Source organism: Triticum urartu, chromosome 3 (assembly GCF_003073215.2).
Source record: "Triticum urartu cultivar G1812 chromosome 3, Tu2.1, whole genome shotgun sequence".
Lineage (NCBI taxonomy): Eukaryota > Viridiplantae > Streptophyta > Magnoliopsida > Poales > Poaceae > Triticum > Triticum urartu.
The window spans coordinates 380008850-380025852 of NC_053024.1; the positions used below are offsets into that span (position 1 = coordinate 380008850).

General features: G+C 46.2%; 2 protein-coding genes and 1 pseudogene across 3 annotated transcripts; all 3 read left to right on the top strand.

Annotated features, from left to right (window-relative positions):
* Positions 1-2647: 2647 nt before the first annotated feature.
* Positions 2648-7937, top strand: LOC125544037 (protein PIGMENT DEFECTIVE 338, chloroplastic-like). Of its 2 annotated transcripts, none has more exons than XM_048707569.1 (8): positions 2648-3273; positions 3432-3506; positions 3612-3683; positions 3790-3870; positions 6593-6690; positions 7197-7322; positions 7492-7540; positions 7639-7937. In XM_048707569.1, the coding sequence occupies exons 1-8, from the start codon at positions 2689-2691 to the stop codon at positions 7702-7704; spliced, it is 1152 nt and encodes a 383-aa protein (XP_048563526.1). In that variant the 5' UTR covers positions 2648-2688; the 3' UTR covers positions 7705-7937. The 2 variants fall into 2 exon arrangements, with proteins under 2 accessions (XP_048563526.1, XP_048563525.1); XM_048707568.1 differs by having other exon boundaries at positions 2649-3273; positions 7626-7937.
* Positions 7938-9493: 1556 nt separating this feature from the next.
* LOC125544039 (single myb histone 2-like) lies at positions 9494-16760 on the top strand. The gene is made up of 6 exons (XM_048707570.1): positions 9494-9972; positions 10948-11174; positions 15386-15470; positions 15702-15785; positions 15897-16226; positions 16308-16760. The coding sequence occupies exons 1-6, from the start codon at positions 9823-9825 to the stop codon at positions 16323-16325; spliced, it is 894 nt and encodes a 297-aa protein (XP_048563527.1). The 5' UTR covers positions 9494-9822; the 3' UTR covers positions 16326-16760.
* Positions 13201-15377, top strand: LOC125544038 (annotated as a pseudogene).
* Positions 16761-17003: the final 243 nt, after the last annotated feature.

The window sequence follows — 17003 nt, forward strand, 5'->3', positions numbered from 1 at the left end:
TCCAAGGCGCTAGGGTCGTAGGTCAAAGGGGGGGAGGGAATCTCTCCTTTCCTTCCCCACAGATCGCTATCTCCCTTTTTAGGATTGTGATCTTATCCCTTCGGGATATGATATTATTCCTTTTAAGGGAGGATCTTGGTGCGCCTAGACCAGGGTTGTGGGGATTTTCCCCACTACCCACGTTCATATGGGTCCCCCAAAGCATGTGGGCCCCACTCCGGAACCTTCTAGAACCCTCCCAGTACAATACCGAAAAAACTCGAACTTTTTTCGGAACCCTGATAACAACTTTCCATATATGAATCTTTACCTTCGGACCATTCCATAGCTCCTCGTGATGTCCTGGATCCCTTCTGGGACTCCGAACAACCTTCAAACTTTCCGCTATTAATATCTCAACACTACCCTAGCGCTACCGAACGTTAAGCGTAAGATCCTACTGGTTCGAGAATCATGCAGACATGATCGAGACTTCTCTTCGATCAATAACAATAGCGGGACCTAGGTGCCGATATTGATTCCTACATATTCAACGAAGATATTTATCGGTTGAACCACGATGTCAAGGATTCAGTCAATCCCTATGCAATTCCCTTTGTCCAGCGATATGTTACTTGCCCGAGATTCGATCGTCGGTATCTCCATACCTAGTTCAATCTCGTTACCGGCAAGTCTCTTTACTCGTCCATAACATAAGATTCCGTGACTAAACTCATTAGGCACATGAAGCTTCTTATGATGTTGTACTGCCGAGAGGGCCCAAAGATATCTCTCCATCACACACGGAGTGACAAATCCCAGTCTCGATCCACACAACCCAACAGACACCTTCAGAGATACCTGTAGAGCACCTTTATGATCACCCAGTTATGAAGTGGCATTTGATAGCACACAAGGCATTCCTCCGGTATCCAGGAGTAGCATGATCTCATGGTCGGAGGGACATATACTTGACATGAAGAAAGCTATAGCAAATAACTAAACAATCTGATGCTAAGCTTACGGTTGGGTTTGTCCATCACATCATTCTCCTAATGATGTGATCCCGTTATCAAATGACAACTCATGTCCATGGTTAGGAAACCTTAACCATCTTTGATCAACAAACTAGTCTAGTAAAGGCTTACTAGGGACATGGTGTGTCTATGTATTCACTCGTGTATTTAAGTTTTCGGTCAATACAATTCTAGCATGAATAATAAACATTTATCATGAACGGGAAATATGATAATAGCTATTTTATTATTGCCTCTAGGGCATATTTCCAACACTAGCCTACCACATTCAAAGCAAAAATGGGGCACCTTCCCATAGGATAAATCAAACCAAGTTCTATCCGTGTCCTCCCGCGAGGTTTTGAGATAGAATCCACGCACTAGCGGCTCAAACACAGAAACTTTGGCCCGAACACTGAGGTGTTGTCCTCTGGCTAGCCCCTCCTTGTCCACATCTACCTCACGATATTCCCAAGCTAGTTCCCAAGCGCAAAGCCAAAGTATTTTGTTCGCCCATTGGGAGGGAGATCCTTTACCCTCACCCAAATATCCACTTTATCAAAGATCATCTTCGAAGGCCTAGTATCCCCTTCATACTCCTTCAGAATCAGAACACTGAAATCATATTGCCATGGGCCATTATTCATCATGTGTTTCTAGTCACCCTCACTTCCAAAGTGGACACCAAAGATATTTCCACCGTAATCCCTGAACCTCGCAACCTTGTGAAGACCCCAGGCTATTTGCATCAACGTTCTAGCCCAGTCATATTCATTGGCCGAGGCGAGCAAACTTTGCCTACAGCTGACCACTTTGGTTGTATATGAGCTTTCTCCCATGGATCTTCATAGATGACTCCCTCAGCTTCCTTGTCCATCAACACCATACCTCCTAGCCTCGAAGAAAGGCTCGAAGTAGGGTCCGAAGTCTTGTTCTCCGCGGGAGATTCAGCTGATCTACCGCTTGTTGTCGCATCTGAACGTCGTGTCATCGGTGTGGCCGTCGCCCCTCTCCTCCTCCCCCCCCCCCCCCCCGCCAGTGGTCGAGGTCGACGCCTTCTTCTGGTTGTTCGTCCCCGCCGCCTCCGCAGCCGAAGCCGAGGAAGCCGTCTTCGTCGCTGAGGCCACCGCCGCCTTGTTAGATGCCATCTTCTCCGGGTTACTTGTCGCCTTTCCGATCGTCCTCTCCGCCATTAGCACCGCCCCGTGGCGAAGGAAAGAACGTTGCTGATTTGTGCCGAGGGCTACGCAGTCGCCTCCCTAGACACAACCAAAGCTTCACCACCTCCGTCAGCCGAAACCCTAACAAGACGGCAGTCGCCATGCGATCGCCTAGCGTTTCGCTTCATGGTGGACCCTACCACTGGCGGAGCTTAGGCAAGGCCAAATGGGCCATGGCCCGCCCAGCTCTGCAGCTTTTTCTCACAATATAGCTAGCCCATGGGTTGTAGAATGCCAGCTAGTAGTAATTCCTTGCAGCCTGGCCCATTCAGCCCGCCCAGCTTTTTTTGGCAAGCTCCGCCACTGGACCCTACTGTTTATTCCGCGGGTCTGGGACCGAGATGTGCATCTTTTTTTTAAAATCGGGACTCATTTGACATTTCGGTGAAAGAACCTCGTATATTTTAACTCATGTTAATTATAACCAGATAAAGTACCGGCCAACAGGACGGGACGACCAAACCACTGAGAAGATGCTGCCGCCGTCTTGCCGCCTGCTCCCTCTCATCTCGTCGCCGCCTCCTCCGCACTCCCTGCACGTCGCCAAAACTCTCATACCCAGGCAGACCCATGCCGGGGCCCGGGCCCGACCCGTTGCCCCCACCATGTCCGCTCAGCTAGATGCCGCCCTCTCCGCCGGCTTCGTCCGCCTCCTCAACGCCGGGCAGGAGGACGCGGACTGCGGCGGCGGGCACTACGATCCGAAGCCGGGGGACTACGCCGTCGGGATCGTTGTCTCCGGCACCGAGGCTCGCCTCGACGTTGCCGTTGGCGCCGACCGCCTCGCTACGCTCCTCACCAAGGAGCTCCTCCCGCTCTGCCGCGCGGAGCTCCCTACTGGAGGTGCTAAACCGGCTCCGCCTCGGCCAGGGAGCGTGGGCGTCTCGGAGACCTCCCCCGTGGATGAAGAGACCCAAAATCAGAAGCGCGGGGCCAGGACGCTGGTGCCGCCCGGCACGGTGGTCTTCGCGGAGGTGCTCGGGCGCACACTGAGCGGGCGGCCGCTCCTGTCGGCGAGGCGGCTCTTCCGACGCCTCTCGTGGCACCGGGCAAGGCAGGTTTTGTCCTCTTCACAGTGTGCACTTCCACCTGAAATTCTGATGCTGATGAGTTCGAGTCCACGCCCCCCCCCCCCCCCCCCCCCCCCCTTTGCTCTTGCGGGGATATGACAGACATGCGACACTAATAATGTAATTCATATATCTTGGTTAGGCAGATTATGCAACTTGACGAGCCAATTGAGGTCAAAATTTACGAATGGAATACTGGAGGACTGCTTACAAGAATTGAGGCAATAAAGAACTTTCTTTCTTTCATTTTTACCGTCTTTAGTCATCAGTGGATATAGAGTTGTAATGGTTCAGTTCAGGTGTAAGATTTGCTTACTTCATTACAGGGTCTGAGAGCATTCCTTCCCAAATTTGAGCTCATGGACAGGATAAGTACGTTTACAGACTTGAAAAACAACGTAAGCAATAATCGAATTTGTGCCCAGTTCCATTGTTATTATCTAGACCGCTTGAAAGTTTGTTTACTTATTCCTCATTGAAGTAATTCATTGCTTGTGAACACAGGTTAGTCGCAGCATATGTGTGTGCATTATAAGGCTAGACGAAGAAACTAATGACCTCGTAGTTAGCGAGAAGAAAGCATGGGTTTGTACACTGACTTATCTTCGCAAGCTAGAATGTTTTTCGCTATTATTGTGGAAGTGTGGATTTCAAACTTTGTTTTGTTTATAACTATGCAAAGTTTCTTATAGATCTGTAAGTTTTACTCCCTCCGTCATAATATAAGATGTTATTACAACCAATATATAAGTATATTGGTTGTAATAACATCTTATATTATACTCCCTCCATCCCAAAATAAGTGTCGTTGATATAGAACAACTTTGTACTAAAACAGCGACACTTATTTTGGGATGGAGGGGGTAGCAAAAAAGTACCAAAATGCCAAGAATACAAATTTCACCCAACCAAAATTTGGTGGCATCTACGTATTGCATTGCTCTTGCGCGTTGAGACTTTGTAGCGGCAGTACTTATGAACACTTTGAAGGTAGCTATACCTTTTTTTTAAGACAAGGTAGCTATACTGTTCCTTCTTACGTTGGGACAGGAGAAAAAATTCACCTTGTGGTTAAGAGCGCTAAGAGCATCTCCTATAGATGATGTAAAATATATCACTAAAAAGTGGTTGGAATAAAATATACACCACCAAAAAGAGTTTTTTACATCATCAAGAAACACCCAACTCCAACAGATGATGTAAAATACAGCAGCCACGCGGTGCCGCTCTAACAGGTGATGTAAAAATGGCCAACGGCCGCGCGGCAGCAGCACTATAGCCGCACATATTCGAATCAAAATCATCCCATGGACATATAAAATCAACAGTATTCCAAATTCAACATGAACTCAACTTCCATAGCAAACATAGTTCATAATCCAACAAACAAAATTGCATCATGTCAAACAAAGCTCATGATCCAACAAATAAAAGCACATAAACATAAGATAAAACATAGCATCCATCCTCTCCGTTGTCACTTGGCACATTATGGACATTGGCATCATCATCATCAATTGCTTCTTTCTTGACATTCTCATGCGTTGATGCATCGATGCCGCCACCTCCACTGGAATCACCTCCCATACCACTCATATTGCCATCGAAGCCACCTCCCATGCCACTCATGTTTCCACCAAAGCCACCTCCTGTGCCACTCATGTTTTCAACGAAGCCACCTCCTGTGCCACTCATATTGCCACCATCCATGTTGCCACCAAAGGCACCACCCATGTTTGCACCAAAGGCACCACCCATGTTGCCACCGAAGACACCACCCATGTTGCCACCAAAGGCACCACCCATGCCACCTCCCATCATGTTCATGTAGCCACCCATTCCACCTCCCATTGCACCCATTCCTCCTCCCATTCCACACATGGCACCTCCTATTCCACCCATTCCTCCTCCAATTCCACCCCTGGCACCTCCCATTCCACCCATTCCTCCTCCAGTTCCACCCATGGCACCTCCCATTCCACCCATTCCTCCTCCCATCATGTTTCTCATGAGCATGGTCTTCATGATCATTTCGTCGTGACAAAGCTCGACAAACGCTTTTTGCTTAAACTTTAGTGCCTTCTCCTCCACCGTCTTAAGCTCATCGGCCACCACCTTCCTCTCCTCTAGTTCCACCTTCCCCTCCACGGCCGTCGCCCTCCGCCGCTCGGCTTCTCTCCTCTCCTCCATCTTTCAATTTCGACCTTCTTTTTTCTTGGCATACTCTTTCCTCGCAATGACAATGGCGTCAAATTCTTCTTTAAGATCATTGTCTCCTGCCGAGCCCTTTGCTTTTTTATTTCCATCCGGCCTATATGATTTGGTCGCCGAGTGAGGAGTGGGGCTCCTTCTTCTCTCCTCACCACTGTCATCGTCATCATCATCATGATCGACAACCAAGCTCTTCTTCCTCGGAGCTTCAAAAGCTTCCAGATTCTTCCACCTCTCCTCATCCTTGAGCTCTTTGTAGCAATGATGGAAAGTGAACGGTTTCCTTTCTTCTTCTTGTCCTGGTTCTTGTCTCTTTCTTGGAACAAACCTCGGGCAATCATTTTCTACAAAATAACAACAAAAGTAACATCATCAATTTATAGGAACATATGCCACCATGAGATTTGGCCGCGGGCTCCTTCTTCGTCGGCGGCGCAACCACTCTGGCGCCGGCCCCGGTGCGGTGAGATGGGGGCGGCATGGCGGCGGTTGCGGTGGCGGGAAAGGTAGGAGCCGTGGTGGCAGCCATGGCGAGGTGCATCAGACCGGCCCCGGGGTCTGGGGAGTCGGCCATGGGGTCCGGCGGTGGCCGGCAGGCAGCGGGAAGCTTCCCTTTGGCAGTTGGCGTTCGCACAGCTGCTGGCTGTTTTACTCGGCCGCGTGGCTGGTGATGTATATTTGCATCACTTCGTGTCTTCGTGATGCATTTTACATCTGAGTAAAATCTGAGTTTTTTTTTTTGCATCTACATCATCTAGTGGAGGGACGTTTTTGGGCCTCAGTGATGTATATTTCGGTTATTTATACATCTACATCATCTATTGGAGATGCTCTAATGGGGATGAAGATGGAAAATTATCCCAATTGGGGAATAGCCCTGCTGTTATGTAAATCAGTGGGATTAGCCCTGTTGTGAATGTAAATGAGTTCCATTTACATATTCTATAATATAATTATCCTGTTATTGCTCTTGCCTTTGATGCACAAGTAAACATAGCAATTTCATTTTGATTTCACTGCGAGCTCGACTAAATCTAACATTGTTGGACATATACAAACAATGATAGTATTGATATACTGAGAGCACATTCTTCAGGAAATGACATATCTTAAAGAAGGAGCTCTTCTAAAAGGGAATGTACACAAGATTTTTCCATATGGTGCGCAAGTTAGGATAACGGGGACCAACAGAAGGTACAAGCTGAATGGTTGCAAAGCAGATTCCTGTTTTGCTACATGTACAATTACATTTGAAAATCTAAGCATGAATTGCCTTTTTTTATATTGTTGCTCCTCATTTTGTTACACTTAAATTTAACCAATTTAGTATTTATGCAAAGAAATATTAATGAAACTCAAGTGGTCTAAATTTATAGCGATTAAGCGTTGTGATCAGTTGATTACAACAGGCACATTGAATTTTATCGCATATTGGTTACATATATACCTCATATTTAAGCATTAAGAAGATGCATGTCAGATATTAAACCTTGACGTGTCATAGCTATTTTGACAGACAGCTGTAGTTGCAGAAGTTTTTTCCTGCATTTGATTGCAACAGGACCTGGAACAATGGCTGAAAACTAAGTAGATGATAAAACATGATGTTGTGTAGCCAATCATAAGCTAACAAGATGATGCCTTGTTTTCTTTTTCTAAGAAGGAAGTAAATAATAGTGTATTGAACTACTCTTATGCAGTGGATTACTGCACATCTCCAACATTAGTCAAGGCCGTGTCTTGTCAGTAAGCGACATCCTAAAAGTAGATGATGAGCTGAAAGTTCTGGTGATCAAGTCAAATGTTTCTGACAAAATTGCACTCAGGTAATACCGTCACAACACGATGCACTGGATTATTCAGCTGCCAACTAACAGTTTTAAAACAGTGTAGTGGAATCAGCTTTCAAAATTCTTTGTTCGTACTAGTTTGTAGCAAGATTTTGTCATCAGATATGGTAAAACACTGAAATTTATTTTGCTACCTAATTAACAGCATAGCAGACCTGGAGAGTGCTCCTGGTTTATTTCTGTCAGATAAAGCGGTGAGACTGAATTACATTTTATGTTTCTTTGACAGTTCTCTCATGTGTATCTTTTCTTAGTACCATTTGTCTTGTGCTAATGCAGAAGGTGTTTTCAGAAGCTCAGGAAATGGCAAAGAGGTACCGGGAGCAGCTTCCAGTTGTCTCTCGGAACACTAAATTAGATTATGACCTTCGAGGGGAAACTATTCCGTTTGATAATGAAGCGACACTTTATGCAAACTGGAAATGGTTCAAATTTCTGAGGCATGCCAAATCTGGTGACGAAAATGATAGAACATAATTGCAGCTGATGTTTATTTCATGCGCTGTATATTGTAAGGAGAATTTGGTCCCCCTCGAAGAAGAGAATGTATGTGACGACCTGAATTGAAACAGTATTAACGATTCTTACTGAGTGCACCGCGTGCTGTACAGTACTACTCCCTCCGTTTCAAATTACTCGTCGCAGAAATGGATGTCTCTAGAACTAAAATACATCTAGATACATCTATTTCTGCGACTGCAACGAATAATTCGGAACGGAGGGAGTACCTTCCGTAACCAAGCAAGTTCAAGTTTTCCGGGCAGGAACAGGCGGCTTCAACCGATGAAGATCACAAGGCATTTGTTTGCTGACAACAAAAGAGACTTTCTGGTCCGTTAAATTTCATGGCAAAATTCGATACATCCATACCCGTGACAAGTAATTCGGAACGGAGGGAGTACTACCGTAGGTCATACTGTTGTGGATGCAGATCCTCGTTGCTTTCGTACGTCCTTGTCAAGGTCTATCGCTGCAGACCAGCGAGGCTGTGGATTTGCCTCCCTTCTGCTGCTCCGGTGGTCGGTGGCCGGGAGAGAAATCCAGGTGTCCTTGCTTCGGTTAGTAGTTTAGGTTATTGTTTTTTAGGGCCTGTTTGGGACTGCTCCGTTTCATAAAAATCGATTTCGCTTCACTAAATTCACTTTGGAGTGGTTTCATTTAGAAGTTGTAGTACTATTAAAGGGAATGTTTGGCTGCCATCAAGCTCCAGCTTCAAGAATGAGAAATTTGGTGGAAAGGATCTATTTGATTGGTTGAGGGGAAAGAAACGAAGGGGTATCCACTTACTGATGGCAGTGGTGGGTAATTTCCACCCAACTCCAGGTTCTAGAGTTTTTTGGAGCACTCCCTGAAAAGCTTCATAAAAAACTAAGAGTTATACCCCAGATTCTAGTTTTTTTGCGGAGCGGCATATCATGGAGCTACCCCGTTTGGCTTGTGTTTTCTGGAGTGAAGCTGAATTTTAAGGAGCAAAACAGTCCCAAACAGGCTCTTAGTCTCGCAGGTGTGGCGCTCGGGTGATGGCGGCGCTTTTTCATTTCGTCCGTCTGGACATAGTCGGCGGAGGTCCAACGTAGATTTTTGCCGTCTGCGTGGGGCGGTTAGGTTAGGGTTTATCCTCATGCGGTGAGATTGATGTCAGGCACTTTAGATGTATGCAAGTGTTTAACGGTGATGACTGCGACTCCAAGGCCCTGGTCCTAATGGGCATGTGCATGAAGACTATCCGACTGTCATTGAGAAGATCTAAGCCGGCTCTGGTATAAGGGCGACGACAAACAACGTGTTAGCGGCTTGTTCTGACGTCAGTAGTTGGTTTTAGAATTTTGATGTAATTTTTAGTGCTTGAGAAGCTTTGTAAAACTTTTATAATAGATCTGATATCTTTTTGAGAAAAAAAATCGTAGCATTGTTTATAGTTCCTTGATTTGATTTTTGTTGTGGGAGAGAAAACCAACCTGGAGGGGTGACTGGGTATTCTTCTCCCACTTATCGGTCCCACATGCATACACAGATGGATCAGCCGCTCGGACCAACAGCAACGAGCTCTAGTACCCGACACCAATTAATCCCATTCCCTATTATACTTCTCAAAAGAAAAATCCCATTTCCTAAAAGAAAGGGAAAATAAGGACGACACAGCAATTAATCCCCTTCTGTTTATAACCTCCAGCTCCAAAGCCTTGACGATGGCTGCCTCCCACCCCTCTTCCTCCTCCTCATCTCATGCCACCCTCGCCTAGAACCCCTCCGCCTCCCGATCTCCGGTGCAATCTTAGGCCTACTCCCCGCACCCCGATCGCCTCCTGACCCTCGTCCCGTCGGATCCTCCGCCGAATTGCCGGACGAATCCATCGAATTGCCCCCATCAATAACGCCGCTGCCCTAGAGGAGGCAGGACGAGACGAGACCCTTGGGGGTTGGTTGTTGCGGGGGCGCGGTTTCTGGCCGCGCCGCGGTGCTCTACGTGCGTGGGATGGGTGCGCCGAAGCAGAGGTGGACGTCGGAGGAGGAAGCCGCGCTCAAGGCCGGCGTGGCCAAGCACGGGCCGGGAAAGTGGCGGACCATCCTCCGCGACACGGACTTCAGCGCCGTCCTGCGCCTCCGATCCAATGTTGACCTCAAGGTGGGTCGCGGAGATCATTGCCCCCTTTCCGATCGGATCGGCGCCGGGATGGTTGCTCTTTTGCGCCTGAAAATTGTGGCGACGGGTGTTGGCGATCGGTTGGGAAGAGCAGGAAATCTCGCGTCTACTTGGGTTGACGATTGCGGCTTTTGTACCAGATCGCGAGATTTAGGGGGTTCATGTTCATATTGGCTAATCAATTGGAAATGTTTCTCTGTGGGACAATTTTCACGATAATGGACAGATCAGCAGGGAAATCTCTCCTTTGCTCAACTGGTGCTGTGGTGAACTGAAATGTATCTCAAGATACCATCCGTGCTATGACTGAGTTGCCCCATTAATTCTTGATAGACACATTGTTCACCTTGGTGTCAGGATCCGACATTACTATGGAAGTTTCTTCCATTAGAACTTATTTCATACATTTTTTTCTAAGGAAAGTCAAGGATAGTTAGCATGATGAAACAAGTTGGCTTTACGTTGTCTGACGTTTGTTTCCTCTTCTGGTGTTGCTGATTTTGCTATATTGTTTGATTAAGTTACGTTAAGATGAAAAATAGTACAGGTAGTTCTTTGAGATGCAAATGATGATTGAAATGGGTCAAATTTTATTGTTCTTATTAACTTTTGACTAAGACACTAAGTTGCGTAGCAGTTATAGTAAACAGTTGCAATGTTCAACCAGCTGTCTGTTGCCATAGTCTTGGTTTCCAGGAATAAATATGCGGCTTTGCTAGAACTCATCTAGCTGAGTTTTAGTTATGTCTCATTCACTTTTATAGCCATTGGATTGATACTATAAGATGCGTGTGTGCTGATGTGGTTTGTAGTACTATTTTTATCTGTTTTTGTTTTCAGGTGAATGAGACCAAATTATATCTCATCTAGATGAGTCCTAGGCACTCCCATAAATATGTGTCTGCGTATCATTGAGTGTGAATGAATCTTATTGATTGGTCTGGTCCGATTGTGCAGGACAAGTGGCGCAACTTGAGTGTTACTGCTGGAGGATATGGCTCAAGAGAAAAGGCAAGAATGGCGTTGAAGCAAGGCAAGCGTGTTCCCAAGGTTAACACTGAACCAATGGACGTTGATGCAGATAATCTGGACAATGTTCATGATACAGTCATTGATGCAAAACCATTGGCAGTGGTTGTTGAACCCAGCCAGCGTGAATGCAGTTCAGAGAAGTCAGTTGCTAGGTTAGTGTATAAATAAACTTGTTCCATATTAAATTTATTATTATCAATTGTGTATTTATTTTCAAAATTGTTCCATCAATGTAAATTGATAGGTGTTGACCCATAGCCATTTAGGTTCATAAGTTGATTGGAATGGAAATTCTATGCATACCATCTTCGAGTTGCTGACCTGTCACCTATCTTTGAGACAGCTAGTCTAGGGCTTCACATATGGACACACGTAGAAAATTGAGATATATATTTAAATCACATGATTTTCCTGTGACAACTCGATTTAATGATATGATATTTTCTCTTGACTTGGTATGAAAAAGTCATAGTGTCCTATCATTACCAAATTTTGTACAAGAGTCAAAAGGCCTTACTGTATTAAATAAGCAGAAGAGAGTTCCCCGGTTAATTAAAGTAAAATCAGGTGAAAACCTGCATAACACACATAGCCATCGACAACAGGGCACTCTGGCCGGCCTTGTCACCAATGAAGATTTGACACACATTGTTGCGGAAACATCGTCGAGGTGGTCCAGGAAACATCCACGTCACCCATCACTCCTTGATCTAGCGATTTAAACTTAACTGGCACGAAAAGCCTGCTATGGCTACTAGAGATCACTCTGAGCCAAATCCACCTTCCATAGGTTTTTGTGGCAGGGAATTGGTGCACACGGGCTGGGCTGCTAGGTCTGGCCAAAAGCAAGAGGGTTTTTACATGCCACTACCTCGATGTCCACCACCCCATACCAACAATCCCGCAACCCTACCTTTTGCCGTTCTGAGAAGCCAATGTTAGGCGCTGAAGCGAACCCACAACACCATCCACGGACCGAAGCCACGTGCCCTTGCAATGCAATGTTAACAGCGGTAGTCGAGCAAGCACAAGAAGCGTCAATCATCGCTCACAGCTGTGCCAAACTTTGGCCTTAGGACATGTTGAAGCATTGATGAGGCACCACCGCCCTTACTATGCCAATGCCGCTACCATGCTACCGCACTGGCTTCCACGGGATCCCACAAGCTTTGGAGGTGGGCACTGCCATCACCCAGACCGTCAACCTGATGCACCAATTCTAGCTCCTGACATGCAGGCAAGGAGGGATGCAGCTAACACCCCAAGCTGCCATCTCTCGCTTAAAACTGTTGTCAGCCCTCTGCCTTGCTAGATGAGGCCGCTGCGCTCTCGGTGCCAAGATTGGGGCTGAGGAGGCGAGGGAGCAGCTACCTGGAATTGGAGGAAGCGAGATCCTGGCACTTGTGGCCGGCGGGCGGCTTCCACCAGCGGTGGCAGGGGAAGAAGGCGAGCCCCTAGTGCTGGCTAGGGTTCGCCCCCCCTGAGTTGGCCCACTTGAGGGTTTAGGCGACAGGCGTGTGGGAGTTTCTGTTATTACCGGATTAGTGACAACACTATTAGAATGACCTTCCATAAGAGAATCTAAATTGATGGCATGATTACAACCAGAGACCATGCAGATATGGAACCCATCTACATGGCCATGTTTATTGCCTCTCAGTGCACCAGTTGGGCAGTGGGTTTTGTAAGTTCAGACATAAATTAATAATTTTTAACGCTGGTTAAATAAGTACTTCCTCTGGACTACATACGGAATGAAATGAGGGAACAAACACACTAAAACGTGTCTATATACATCCGATTCACAAAAAAGTTAACATCTTATATTTGTGAACGGAGGGGGGTAATATATACTTTTGGTAGCATAGGTACATATAACATGCTGTGCATGTAGTTCAATATATTTAGAAAAGCCATTTTTAGGCCATTGCTTGATGTATTATTATGTGGTGGATGCATATTCTGTGCTATAGGGCATTTAAATATATTTTTCCTCTCTATTCTATAGTTGAGGTTTTTAGTCAGGTGTACGGTAACTGTTCATTTGCTTGAAGTCTTATGTGTGAAACTCGCTTCACCATTTCCTGAAATAAATCTAGTTGGAAATTTCGAATGATGAATGGTTGACATAACCACGCGGCGGATCTAATGCGCAGAAAGATCCCCCCCCCCCCCCCCCCCCCCCCCCCACACACACACACATTAGGAAACTCAGGCAGTATTGTATTTTTTTTTGATTTTTTTTGAAGTTTAGTATTGTATATTTAACCACATGACGACAGTACTGTGTACATTGTGCAATTCACTGCTATGTTTAAGTTGACTTGCTATGAAGAGTCAATATCTTTGCACAGTTAAGTTCTTTGCATATTATTATGCCACTGCAATTTTCACATATTGGAAAAACCATCAGGACTTTCAATGCATCTACATATGCCATTATAGCCACTTAAGCACATATACGGTCAAATACCGTACCCCTATTTTGTTTCGTCTGTTCCAAGGACACAAATGTCCTTGCCCCATCAGCCCGACACGAATCGATGTGCTGCCCGCTTCTCTTCTCCCGCAGCTTCCCGCAGTTCGCACCCAGCAGCATGACCTGTTCCACACTCCTCCACGATGACAACGTCGCCAATGTCATCACAGGATGCCTCGGCATCGTGGGCTGAAAGCCTCAAACGCTGGCCACAACGCCCACTATGGCTGGCTTTACGACACCTTCCAGTCTAGCCTCCTGACACTCCAGCTCGCGGTGGTACGCTTCGTCCCGGTCCCCACGGGCTTGTACATGTCCCACGCCGTCTCCCGAAAGCTGCTTATCGAGTTCGAGCCTTCGAGGTTGTTATCCTCACCCCCTACACGCATGCCGTGGTGTAGCAGGGCCTGGGGAGCCCAAGACCACGACGCTGCCCCGGTATGTACCACGACGCTCTCAAGGCGGTGGAGGTGGCGCCTGCAGCCAAGCTGACCAAGGCCGCTGCCAATCCTGAGCCTGATGTCGCTAAGCTCGCCCCCACACCGGAGCCGCACGGCGCCATGCACGCCCATGCGTCGCGCCAACATCATCGGCTCATTGCTGGAGCTGTACCATGGCAAGCTCGCACGCATGCGCTCTCTACCAAGATGGACTTCAGCGAGTTCTGCAACGCGTGGTTGGCGGAGCATGCAGCGACACACATCGCCTGCACCTGAGGCGGCAAGGAGAATTGGCCGTAGATGCCGCTGTCGTGGGAGTTATTCCAGCCGGCGTTGGGGTTGTCGGGCATTGCCTACTGGATCCTACCAACTCCGACGAGGTGAGGATGCAGGCTGCCTTGGCAGCACAGTGCCTCTACCTGAGGGACATGGAGACCATGGAAGTGCGTGCGGTGCTGCCTGTAGGAGCCTCATCGTGCTGCCCTAGATGGTCGAGGAGCCCAACCCGAAGTCGTCCTTCTCCAGTACTGTCGAGGTGAACATGGCAAACCCGAAGTCCATGAGGGCTAACATCCTCTGGGCGAAGAACTATACGATCATCACATCACGAGATTAGCGGAAGTACTAGAAAGGAGGTCGGGAGGGCGGCGGCACCCGAAGAGACGCAATGGGTGCCGGCGGCAGAAGAACGGAGAGAGTGGGAAGTTATTTAGGTTTTCTTCTTCTTTTGAGCTGATGGGGCGTGGGCATTTGTGTCCATGAGAAAATATGGAACAAATACAGCCTCTATTTTTTGATAAAACTTGGCCTTAAGTGGCTATAGTAGCATCTATAGATGTACTCCCTCTGTTTCTATTTTGTCTGCGTATAAGTTTTCTCAGTTTTTTCTGCAATAGTCTGCGTGTTCCCTTCTTTTAGCCCTCTCTTTCCATGCTGCCCCTCTATTCCGCTTTTCCCCGTCTAATCCGCTGCATGCATGAGCCAACCCGTTGCATGTGTAGAGAGAAATTAGTGGGCAATCCAGCGGCATGCAAAGCGGGCCAGGGGCGCATGCAGAGAAGGGCCAATCATTCGCTAGCGAATTTATTGCATGTCAGTTTCCTTGCCATCAACGCAGGGGCAAAACAGTCTAAAAAAAGCCCAAGCATTGCCTCCTTGGTATGCGAGCTGGTTCTTATGCACAGAGAAAAAAGAATCGGAGCCTCGGAGGGAGTATTTGGAAGGTCCGGTGGCATTTTTCGAAAGATGGAAATTTAGTGACATTTTCTGAATACGTGAAAATTGCAGTGGCATCTATCCAGTTAACCTTTTTTTATTGATAATGAACTGATGTAATGCTTCAAGTTGAGGAAACCATCCAGATATTGCTTATTAGCCATTTTTCACTTTATGCGAGTACCGCCTCTGAGCATTCTTAACATTATTCCAAAATGTTTGGTCGTAGGCTTGATGATCTCATATTGGAAGCTATAAAGAAGCTTAAGGAGTCTTCTGGATCAAATAAAACGGCCATCGCTTCATACATTGAGGTAATTGTAATGATCGCCACTCCCTAATATCTTCTTTTATTTCCTTGATCGATACTATTTGCTTGAGTTTTGAGGTACCTCAAATTTGTCCCGACAGTCAATATTTCCTTTCTTTTGTTATTTGCTTTTACTGAAATGTTTATCTTGTTCTTCATGGGAATCCGAGACTTCTCTGAAGCAATCTTTAGTGATTTTGCAGATGACTCTAATAAGACTTGTCTCTATATGTAGGAGCAATACTGGCCACCTGCTGATTTTCAACGCTTACTATCAACAAAATTGAAGGCACTGGTTGTTACTGGAAAATTGATGAAGGTACTTTGACTGTGCATGCACTCGTGCGGGAATATGTGGTCTATCATGTATCGAACTACAATAGAAGTGCACATTTTAGTTGCTTCTATTTTAATCATGGTTTTATTACAGTCCAACCAAAAATACAGAATTGCACCGAGTTCAGTCTCGCTAGGTGGAAGGAGCACCAAGGTGCACTCAACCGAAGATGACAAACAAAATATTTGTATTAGACAACTAACTAAGCCTCAAGTGGATGCTGAACTCGATATGATGACACACATGAATAAGGAAGAGGCAGCAGCATTTGCTGCCAAGGCAGTTGCTGAGGCAGAAGTTGCCAATGCGGAGGCCGAAGAAGCAGCAAGGGCTGCAGAAGCTGCAGAAGCTGAGGCTGAAGCTGCAAAGGCTTTTCTCGATGCCGTCATGTTGACTGTGCAAAACAAAAATGCTGCCTCTGCGGTACATTGAGCATATTTTTTGTTTTCAGAATATTCTCTACCAAATGCACATTCTATAACTTGCTAAACTCATTAAATGCAGATTCTTCGAGCTTGCTGATCTTCTCTACTAGCCGGGCCGTGCATTTGGCTTCAGTCAGCAGAAGTTTGTATGAGACAATGCTTGTGTTGTGCCGCAAAGCTTTTGTCGATACATGAGTTTCTTGTATAGCTATAGATCAAAATGTTTCAATGAAGGGCAGGGGTTTTCAACATCTTGCTGTTGGTCCTAAACCCTGGCTCACCCTTCAGATGATGTTATCTAGTAGCATCCTCTTAGATAAATATATCATGTAATTGGCGCTGTGTTGTGTTAGCCAGTCAATAACGCAATAACAGGAGCGAACAGGAAAGTAGTATTCAATTTTCATCCTTTTTTCTTCTGAACATGTGTTTATTTGTAATTAAACTCTAGTCCATTCTCCTTAGTTCAAGTGATGTCATGAAATAGAATTATAGCGAAAGAATCAAAATTGCCGTGGCAAGATATTTCTCAGATATGTTGAGTTGATTACAGTGGTTTAGCAGGATGATAATATATATGCAGTGGATTTGTGTCCTCTGCATCGATTTTGAAGAACATTCTTTTGAGTAAGAGCACATCCCGTTTTACTCACCATATGTAACTTGCATTTTCTTCAGGATTTATTCTGCGCTGCTTCATATCTGTTCCTCTGCAGCTCCTTTGCATGTACGAATCAACCTGTCTAATGATGCTGTTACAAAGTGCAGTGATTTA

Coding starts and splice junctions, on each gene's coding strand:
- LOC125544037 (XM_048707568.1), top strand. CDS start 2,689: ATGCTGCCGCCGTCTTGCCGCCTGCTCCCTCTCATCTCGTCGCCGCCT. Junction 6,691..7,196: donor ATAACGGGGACCAACAGAAG/GTACAAGCTGAA, acceptor ACTCTTATGCAG/TGGATTACTGCACATCTCCA. Junction 7,541..7,625: donor TATTTCTGTCAGATAAAGCG/GTGAGACTGAAT, acceptor GTGCTAATGCAG/AAGGTGTTTTCAGAAGCTCA.
- LOC125544039 (XM_048707570.1), top strand. CDS start 9,823: ATGGGTGCGCCGAAGCAGAGGTGGACGTCGGAGGAGGAAGCCGCGCTC. Junction 9,973..10,947: donor GATCCAATGTTGACCTCAAG/GTGGGTCGCGGA, acceptor CCGATTGTGCAG/GACAAGTGGCGCAACTTGAG. Junction 15,786..15,896: donor TTACTGGAAAATTGATGAAG/GTACTTTGACTG, acceptor GTTTTATTACAG/TCCAACCAAAAATACAGAAT.